Source organism: Eufriesea mexicana, unplaced genomic scaffold (genome assembly GCF_001483705.2).
Source record: "Eufriesea mexicana isolate 0111107269 unplaced genomic scaffold, ASM148370v2 scaffold2888, whole genome shotgun sequence".
Lineage (NCBI taxonomy): Eukaryota > Metazoa > Arthropoda > Insecta > Hymenoptera > Apidae > Eufriesea > Eufriesea mexicana.
The window spans coordinates 705,992-715,529 of record NW_016910972.1 but is presented as its reverse complement, the minus strand read 5'-3'; the positions used below and the strand labels follow the sequence as shown (position 1 = coordinate 715,529).

The 9,538-nt window shown below is 49.6% G+C and overlaps 1 protein-coding gene across 1 annotated transcript in view; it reads right to left on the bottom strand.

The window, feature by feature from the left end:
• Nucleotides 1-1,818: 1,818 nt before the first annotated feature.
• Nucleotides 1,819-9,538, bottom strand: part of LOC108550636 (uncharacterized) — a 40,808-nt gene continuing 33,088 nt past the window's right edge. The window contains exons 2-6 of the mRNA XM_017904408.1: nucleotides 5,611-5,766; nucleotides 4,711-4,751; nucleotides 3,612-3,710; nucleotides 2,306-2,380; nucleotides 1,819-2,161 (exon numbers count right to left, since the gene is read on the bottom strand). Of these exons, the coding sequence (XP_017759897.1) occupies nucleotides 1,958-2,161; nucleotides 2,306-2,380; nucleotides 3,612-3,710; nucleotides 4,711-4,751; nucleotides 5,611-5,755 (564 nt within the window). The 5' untranslated portion in view covers nucleotides 5,756-5,766 and the 3' untranslated portion in view covers nucleotides 1,819-1,957. The remainder of the gene's footprint in view (nucleotides 2,162-2,305; nucleotides 2,381-3,611; nucleotides 3,711-4,710; nucleotides 4,752-5,610; nucleotides 5,767-9,538) is intronic.

Genomic DNA, 9,538 nt, shown 5'->3' with positions numbered 1-9,538 from the left:
TATATATATATATATATATATATATATATATATATTCATTTATTCATTTATATATTTATTTATGTGTATAATTGTTAATAATTGTAATAGCAGTAAATAGTCTGTAGTAGGCGAGTTTGTAGGTATGTAAACAGCTTTTAGGTACGCGTAATTCCAGTTTATCGATAATTCAAATCCCGCGTGCGCCTCGCTCGCGTAATTCACGATTTGCATATCTATTTGTCAAACTGCGCACAGGAGCAAATTCCAGCCTACGTCGCTGTGCCGCGGTATTCCAACTTTTTTCCCTCGAGAAACTCGATATCCGCGAAAACTGAACGTTCTTGCTTCTGTTCGACGATCGAACGATAAGAGTCGAGCGGAAATTGATTTCGGAATGAACCTAATCTCGCTTTTAGCGCACGGTCTTCCATTCGCCGTCGTAAATCCCGCAAACTGGATGGTTCCGAGCACGATATCCTCGAAGATCTCGTACTCGCGTTTATTAAATAAATCGACAATTAGGGTAATCAAGGGGTAATTCGATGAACGCAAGGCGATAGCATCGAGGAACGATAAATAAGATCGTAGAAATAATACTATCGCGTCGGAGTAATTAGGAACTTCTTCTCGCCTGGAATACATAATTAGCAATTTATTCGAACTCGTAGCTGTTAATTAAGGAAGCCAATTAATTAAGAACTTTCGAGTCGGCTAGGTCAATATGGCCTTATTCGTCGGGAGTGGAAGAAAAAGTTGATTCAATCATAGGACCGGTTAAATATTCAACTGGCCGATCGATCGGTAAGTAAATTAAGTCGAACGGAATATCGTGGAACGGGGGTGGGGAAAACCGGTAGAAAGGGAATGATAGAAACGGTTTGTTACTCTATTCGTCGAACGAAACGTATGGTCGTGGATCGTACGGGGAATTCACGGCTTCGCTAAGCAAGTGCCTTGAGGACAACGATCGATCGTTGCTCCGGCAGGTACTGAAATTCAGAATGAATCAGCAGGGAACAGCGAACGTTTCATTTCTCCTGTCTCCTTTTTTCTCCGACGGTCGAAATGAAATTCCGGCTGTCGAATCAGCTGGCTCGAACGCAGGAAAACAACACGGGCTTTCCCCCTTATATATCGGCATTCGCGTGTTCGATCGAAAATTAAACGCCGCTTGTAAAATTACGGATGGTATTCGATTTTCCTCGTTTTGCTTTGGCACTGGAACTCTGTAGAAAGTAACGACGAGAATCGCTCGTTTCATCCGTAAACTCCGACTTACAGCTTACAGTTTCTCCCTGTCCGTCTGCACGTGTCCGTGTTTGCGTGTGTGTCTGTGTTCGTGTGTGTATTTTCATATTTTTTGTTTTTCCTTCATTTTTCGTTTTCTAACAAGGCATAGCAACTACACGCTACTACGAGAAGAGAACAATTCCTTTTTCCATCACTGAGAGTCTTCGAAACGGCCCTCGGTTAACTATACATGCTTCAGACAGCGCAGGATTCACCGGGAGGATCCCGGCGAGTTCTTATTCTTCGGGTCCCTTAACGAAGAGAAAGACGAGCAGCCTCCTCGTTTCGCCATCTCGCGCCCGCAAAAATACACGCTCGCTCCGCGATAATCGCGATTTACTCCGCGCCCTGGGTAAAAACAGACGAGACAGCGGAAGCCGATAGAGGACACAGATTTTCCAGAAGCGTAGATCGCGCGGCGAATAACTCTATCGCGCGTAATTTAAACGCCGAAACGCGAACAGTGTACACGCGATAATCAAAGGATATGCAATCAGTCGAAAAGACGAGAGAGAGAGAGAGAGAGAGAGAATAAGAGTGGAATTAGTCGGTTGGTTGGATAAGAAATGGAGGATTTGGAGAAAAGTCGTATCCTCGAATCCGTAACTCATCGGAGGATCGTTCCCTCGCTGCCTGGTGCACGGCTGGTTTCTTCTAACTAGAATTCTTCCGCGTTGCTGCTTCCTCAGCAATGATATGCATAGAAGAGTGAGGCCAGGAGCCAGAGAGTACCGCCCCCGTAGATTCGGCTGCCCTCGACCCCGTTTCTACCGGGTCGTTTGCGCTTCGACTTCGATTTGGCGCGCCGTTTGCGCGAGAAAATGGCGTTGGTCGCGTTCGTCGGCGACTCGATGTTGCAGTAGCTCAGGTCGCAGCAGCTGATGCAGATCTGGAACGAAATAAGCGAATTTATTTCACCCGGTCGTCGCGGCTTCTTTCCCCCTTTCTCGGGCCCGCGTCTGGCCAACGCGCAGCGCGTAAATGAAAGAGAGCAAAGCCAGCCAGGTACTTGGAAAAATTCGCTATTTCGCACCTGCTGCGTGTCCATTGGGATGCAACCGACCGAGGCAGGACCGCATTTCGCGCTGCTCGCACAGCTCTTGCTCACCTGAAATAGAAACGCGGTTTTTCGCGGACCATTGTGCGTTAGGGCATAGTGTGTTCGTTGGCTGATCGTTCCGTATGCGATCGTTGGTGCGTTCGTTCTCAATCTTTCACGATGCACCGGGGCTCTGTTTTCTCTTTTCTCCCTTTTCCCTTTTTCTCTTTTTTCTTTTTTTTTTTTTTTGACCGATTGTTCGACTACGGTATCGATTCCCGGTTGTTAGAATCTACGTCGCCTCTCTTTCTATCTCCGTTTAATTCCTAGATGTTCGATTTCGCGTATACAGAATGTTCATCTCGGTGATTGCTACGGCTTTTCCGGCCGTTCCCTCGCCCTTTCTCCCCTCTTCGCTCGGGAACTTACGGAAATAAAGGAATAAAAACCGCCGAGATTTCGCTGCAGCTCGAAACCTCTGAATCCCCGTGCGAAGGTACCCGCGAGGAAAACGCATTATCCAGTGTCATCTGCGAATCTTCTCACACCAGCGCGTACCCTATCCGGGCATCGATTAAACGATCAACGAGCAAAGTTGCATAGAGGGTCCGCGAGACAGGTGAACGGATAGGTACTAATTGATTCCGATATTCATAATTGAAAGAGTCCTGGAAAGTGCTTAGTCGTGGGATGCTCTCGAGAGGTGCCTGCACCGACGCCCTTACACCGTGAATTCGCTTGCGCAAGTTTATCCATTAACAAACACGGAAATCGATAATGCGACGAACGCAAGGGCAAAGCTATTAGTCGGGGCAGCGATAAAATTTCGGATTGATCTTCATCGCTCGTGCGTGCATCGTGCGAACAATGGTTTCGCGATAAACGTCGAACGCGTCGATTTTATCGCGGCACCGCGGCCACGATTGAATCAACCAGCGAAATTGTGGGGGGGGGGGGGGGGGGGGAGCGAGGGGGAGAGAGCGGACGAAGAAGAGCCGGAAATCCGACGTGGCAGAAAAATTCCCCCTTCTCGTTCCTACCCTCGTCGCGTCTGCAACTTAGAGTCCCCTTCGATGGAAAATTACATCAATTATGCAAACTCGTGCCCGTTGGAACCGCGAGGCAAACGAGCCAGACTTTCTGCCCGAAAACCACCAGGCATCCAGACGGCCAACGTTCCAACCTCGCGCAGTTCTAATATTTCTTGGCAACGGACGCGGTTAATCGCAGTCGTTCTTCCTCTCTCGATTCCGCGGGGGCGGGAGGGGAGGTCAAGTGTAGAGAAAAAAAATTTGCTTGCCAAGACGCTATTTCCACGGCTGTCCAAAATGTGCAGCGATCTGCAGAAGTCTCGGTCGGCCGCCGGACACGGTGTGTCTATCGCCCATTCGTTGCACATCTGCAAACAGAGAGGAAGAGAAAGAAAAGAAAGGGTTGGCCGATGTCGAGACTCGAATCGAAGCGTGCAACGTTCGAGTTCGAGTATCGCGATCGACGCATTAGCCTGGTCATCTCCTCGTTACTCTAGAAATCGGTCGATCCGCGCGAAACTTTCGGGGATAGTTGCCACGGGGTGGTGGTTCGTTATGGGTGGACAAAACTGGGGGAGAAAAATTAGAGAGTAGAGAGTTTGTTGGTTCTCGAGTGGAGGAAACAAACAGTCGGGGTAGCGAAAATGCTACGGGTGAAATGTAACCGGGAACTCGGTGTTTCTGATCAAGTGCTCGCAACGACTGCGTTGCCGTTATATAAAGTTCCGTGTACGGACTATCGAACTCGGAGAAAGGAAAGGAAAAGGAGCCGAGGGAAAAAGGAAAAGGGCGATGTCGCCGGAACGACGATCGAACGAATAAATTCTCGAAGGGGAAAGATACTACTAGCCGGAACTCGCGGTGGCCATCGACCCCCCGGCCATCGGGCCGGAATCAACGATTTTCAATACAGATTTCCGTCGATGGAACTGCTATTTAGAGGTGCTTAGGCTTGATCCGTGGCGTCGGAGGCTCCTGCAGCCGCCTCTGCTTCTTCCAGCTGTTACGTGTTTCTCTTCGTTGCTTGCAAGGAACCGGCAACCGAACCGATATTGGTAATTCCTTCGTGACATCCACGACTCGAAGAGCAGGGGCACTAACTCGGGAGAAATGAGAGAGAGAGAGAGAGAGAGAGAGAGTGAAAGTGGGGTGAAAGAGGGTGGGAAAAGAAGGGAAAAAAGGGAAAAGGGTGCGTGGGTGTGAGGCGATGAGAAGGAAGCCGGGCGAAGCAGGGAGACGTAGTTTGAAAATAAGTAAAAGGTCGATGGCGAAACGATCTCCTCGGGGCTAAACGAAATTGTGGCTGGACCTGGCACGATACAGGCATTACCGACTCTTAAGAGCAGCGTTTAATGGAGTCGTCGATACCTGGTTATCGCTGACGTTGACGCAAGTGTAGCACGTTAGACCTGCAACAACAGAGGGTGCGATGGAGTGAGTAATAGCGTTGCACAGAGACACCAGACCGGTTGAAGTACGAGACAAAGGGCGGAGAGACGCAACAATTAAACACGCTTAGGCGTTCCTTCGATATAATTCCGCCGTCGCAATACACTTAACGTCGTGGAAAATGGATTGTCCCGTCGAATGGAACTTATAACGGCATCGTGGATGCCGGCAACAAAAGCGTTTTCCACGAAATGTACCGTTCACCGGAGGCGTACGTCGACGTATTGTTCCACCCCTGGGTCCAGTGTCGTAATTAATACTTTTCAACCGTTCGAGTTGTAGCTGTTTCCGGGCGTTTCCCGCTACGCGGAATAGCCAAGAGTTTATAGCCGTTGGTCGGAAAGCTTTTCTATCCCGACACGCTAATGGAATACAAACTTTTTCACCGGAACCGAGCTGGTAGGGGGATCGCGAAAGAATTAGCCGGGATTGAACGCGAATGCCTTTGATTTTTCCGGCAACGTAATCACGGCTGAACGGGGAATTTTGGCTAAATAGCGTCGCCGTTCTAGCAAGCTTGGCAGCCACGCGATTGGCGATATTTCGGAACAATATGTTACAGGCTAGGTGTATATAGATCGAGGGGAATGATTTGTGGGGAATTGGCAGAGGGAGAGGGAGAGGTAAAGTGGCCAGCGAGATCTGTAAGCGGTAGAAAGCCAGGATGGAGGATTAGTGGAGCTCGATTGCAGGATTCGAGAGGGCTGGATAAGCTCGAGTTAGTCGAGCAAATCATAGATCTGTTTGCCCCGTTCTCCGCCCTTTCTCCACTTTTCTTCCTGCTCTTTCCACCCAGCAGCCGCCGACACCGATACCCACGGTAGATGTCTTCCTCCTCCGCCGTGACTCCCTTCAGTCCGTCCTTCTGCTTCGTCTCCTCCTTTCCGTTTCCGTTTCCGGAGAGGACATTTCTGCCGCAAGTTTCCGCAGCCAGGAGCAGCCCGACCATCACCCACGTGATCATTCCTCACATCTCTGGAATGACAGAAATGGGGCTGCGTGTTACGTAATTGACCGCCGCATCTCTTTCGCGGTTAGCTAGAGAATCGAACGGCCAAGATAACGCCGCGCGAATCGTCAATTTTCACCGGGATCGTAATTCCTCGATAGCATGCAGACGCAGAGAGTGCGCTACACAGAGAGAGAAAGAGAGAGAGAGAGAGAGAGAGAGAGAAAAAATGTTCCGGACATCGTGTATCAAAGGATTATCGTGGCACCCGATAAATTACTCTTATCACGCTTCGATACATGACCTATCGCAGCTTCTATCGGATTCGATGATACAACCGGCGCTAGATGACGATTAAACAGAGACCGGTAATTATCGGACCCGACGCGCAGGAACGCGAGGGAAAGGATACGGAAGAAAGCGGAGATGAAGCGAACAAAAGGTAGACACGCGTGGAAATCTGTTTGCGTAAACTTGGAAAATTGACAGGTGTCCGGGGAAAAATTGTTCCCGGTGGACGAGTTGTTCTAACGGAGATATCGGTATTTCAATTTGCCCCGGTTGATCGGAGGATTTATCGTCTTATACGAATGAAAATGGCTTACGGAGGACGAAGTAGGAGACGAAGGGAAACGTCTTTCAGCGGGGAAACCCAGCGCAGTCGACAGATACGGCAGAATTCAAATCCGGATCAGGAATTACAGAGAGAGGGTTGAGAGCGAGAGGGTGCGCCTAGTTTAAATCCTCATAGAACACGAAGACCACGAGGACCGGACTCTGCTCAAGCTACGTTCGACTCTTGTAGATCCAGTATTTACAGATGTTCGTCTCTTCTTCGATTAACTGTATCGTTTCTTTGAGGGCTGATCATCGGCAACGTCCTATCGGTGGAAACTTTTCGAATAGGGAAGAAGGGAAAGGAGGAGAAAAGGGGGGAGGGGGGATGGAAAAGGGAAATTGGATTCTGGGATTTACGAAAACATAGAAATGCGTTCTCAAAGTTCCCTGCCGATGTAAAGTCGAGAATCCTAAAAGTCGCTGATCCTCGGGGAAGTACCTTGTCGAGGATATTTTCGAACTCCATTAAAATCACGCGATACGCTAGGGGTTGGAATTTACGGAAAATGCTCGGTGTAATAGCCGCGATGCCTAGATTGGAACAAACGCTTCGTTATCGGGTGCATGTATCTCGTTTCTAATTATTGCGCTGGCTCAAAAATTGGCCGAATTTCGTTGGCTCGCCGTATAGGAAATCGCGAGCGAATGGTCGGTCGAGTGGTAAAGAAAATTAGATCGATAACAAGCACCATGGAGGAGCAGTCGTGGGCAAGATTGTGAGTTCAAGCGTGGAACAGAATAATCCTATCGATTAAAACGGCGCGGCTGGTGGGTTATGGTCAGTAGAAACTCCGGCAGCCAGGCTGTTCCACTTAATCAATGAAATACAGATCGATGAATATGCTGTTTGAAACGTTGTACCGTTGGACCCTGTTCTTTGATATGAAACGTCAATCAGCAGCTTGATAAGGCTGATCCTTTCAATACGCTTCTGTTAACAATTGTCAGGTGCACAGCTTCTGCCGCTAGCCAAAGTGGCATTCGACAGTGGGCGACGGGATTATGTCGAGCCGAATGGATAGTTAGAATTTCCAGGTGAATTCTCCGGCTAGATCACGGATGAAGTAACACGATTATTTCGACCGTATCCCTCCACGCCTCGCCATGCCACGTCGACTAAGAAATTCACGACCTCTCCAATATCATCTCGGCCGTTTTATCGTCGGATCGGTTGCTCCAATATCGGCCCTAACTTTAATCCCTTTTTGCAAGTGACGAATGGTAATGGCCATTACCGTCCAAAATCGCGCCGTATTTCTTAAATAGCCCGGCCCACTTCCGCTTCGCTGTCTCCTCTCGAGATTCGAGATCGCTAGGACCTTGGTGCTCACCGGTGATCCTTGATATCCGTGGGGCCAGACGTTGCACTTTTAACGAGCCACAGGCAAGGGGCACTTAATTGGAAAATCAAATGAACGCGGTACATACAGACGATACGGAGGACCGAGTTTAACCGTGTCCAGAGTGCAGGATCAATCCCGTCGGTTTAAATCCTAGTCGAACATGTCGTCCACGAGAATCGGCCGCGGGTAAACAGATCCACTCGACCGTTGGACATGTCAATCGATGGATATCCCAGTTCCAAGCCAGCCATGTGTGTAGTTCTTCGGGGTGTAGATCAAGGTTCAATTCTACGGATCGGTTGACCTATCACTGCCAGCTCCCCGGTCCTATCCACGCTTTCGACGAATCGAGAACGTTGGACCCTTTCTATCGGCCGGATAGATAAGGTTCCGTCTGCTAGTCTGACCCGGTCTCGGCCAGGGTTGGCCCCGAAGAGGGCGAATTCGTCGCGATATCGCGGAGAGGGTGGCCAGCGTGATCGAGACACGGTCCTTGATCGACGTAATTAAACACGGCCAAGAAGCTCGATCGAACTTGGCTAAAAGGGAAGTTGGCCGTCTGAACGGGGCGTAAACTTTTACGACGGTGTCTCGCGATAAAAGCCGCCGGCCCTCGCTCGGAATTATACCGTTTCCGGTTTTACGATAGTTTAGATTAGGGGAACACCGTGTGCTTAACGGTATACCGCGGTCGCTCGCGGAATGAGAGAAATAACGGAAGAAACCAGCGGAATGTCCTTTAATAAATCACATCCCGTGGATGTTGGCCGATCGGGCCAAGCCGCTCGTGACTGTCTCGCGTCCCTGTCACGAACGGGATACGCGGCTAAATAAATTCGCCCGATCACGCGTGCCCCCGATCTAGATTTCCCTCGAATTTCACGCTCTTTCCTCCCGTGATTTATCCGCCGGTCGCACGGACGCGCTCGCTCGCTGGCTCGTTATACGCGAGTCGAATTTTTCCCAGGCTTAGCCCGCCTTTGAACATCTTCGTGATTCGAGCCGGGGATAAAATTGTTCGAGATAGGTAGGCAAAGTTCGGTGGCGCGGGAGCGCAGGATGAAATTTAATTTCGCGTAATCAATAGCGCTTACTGCGTGTTCAACAGACGATCTTCGGCTCTTTTTCCCCTGTCCGTAATAGGGGACGTTCTTTGTTCTTGTCCCCAACCCCGTCTCCCCGGCGCAACTCGCTTCGGATCGCGTGGATTAAAAGAACTTTTTATTTTCCTACTTAGCAGCGAACTCAGCCGGGAATTAGGTTGCTCTCTTCCTGCCGGAGGGGTGGCTCCGGTTGGTAGTCTATAACTAGTTCCATTCTAGAATTCCCACGGGCAAACATTGGCCATGCAGTTATTACTAGCCTGAAGGTCATCGATCAAATCGCAATTTATAGGCTGTCACTCTTGTCAGAGCATGAAATCCGACTCACCGGAATCGATATCGTTCGAGAGGGGTCTGAAATTTTGCCGAAATTTCGCATCCGATTGCGCGTAAATATCGAAATGTCCCTGGTAATTAAATACGTTGCCGGTAACAATCGCGATAAGTTGGATGGAAGTTTCGGCGGGTATCGCCTACCACTTCTGTAACATCGATTTCCCGGCGTTGATCGCGAAACCAATCGTTCCGGCCCGGTTGGTCCCGGCGTCGATCAATCCTCTTTCGTATTTATCTATCTCCTCGTCGACGTGCAGTAAATACGGCCGATGCGTAGTCGAACGATCCTTACTTTTATCGGCCGCGTCGCTGCGCTTTCGAGCTTTCCATCGTTCTTGTCGCGAATTTTTTCCTCGTCGTTCTCCGCCCCTCTTTTTCCACCCCTCCCCCCTCCCCGC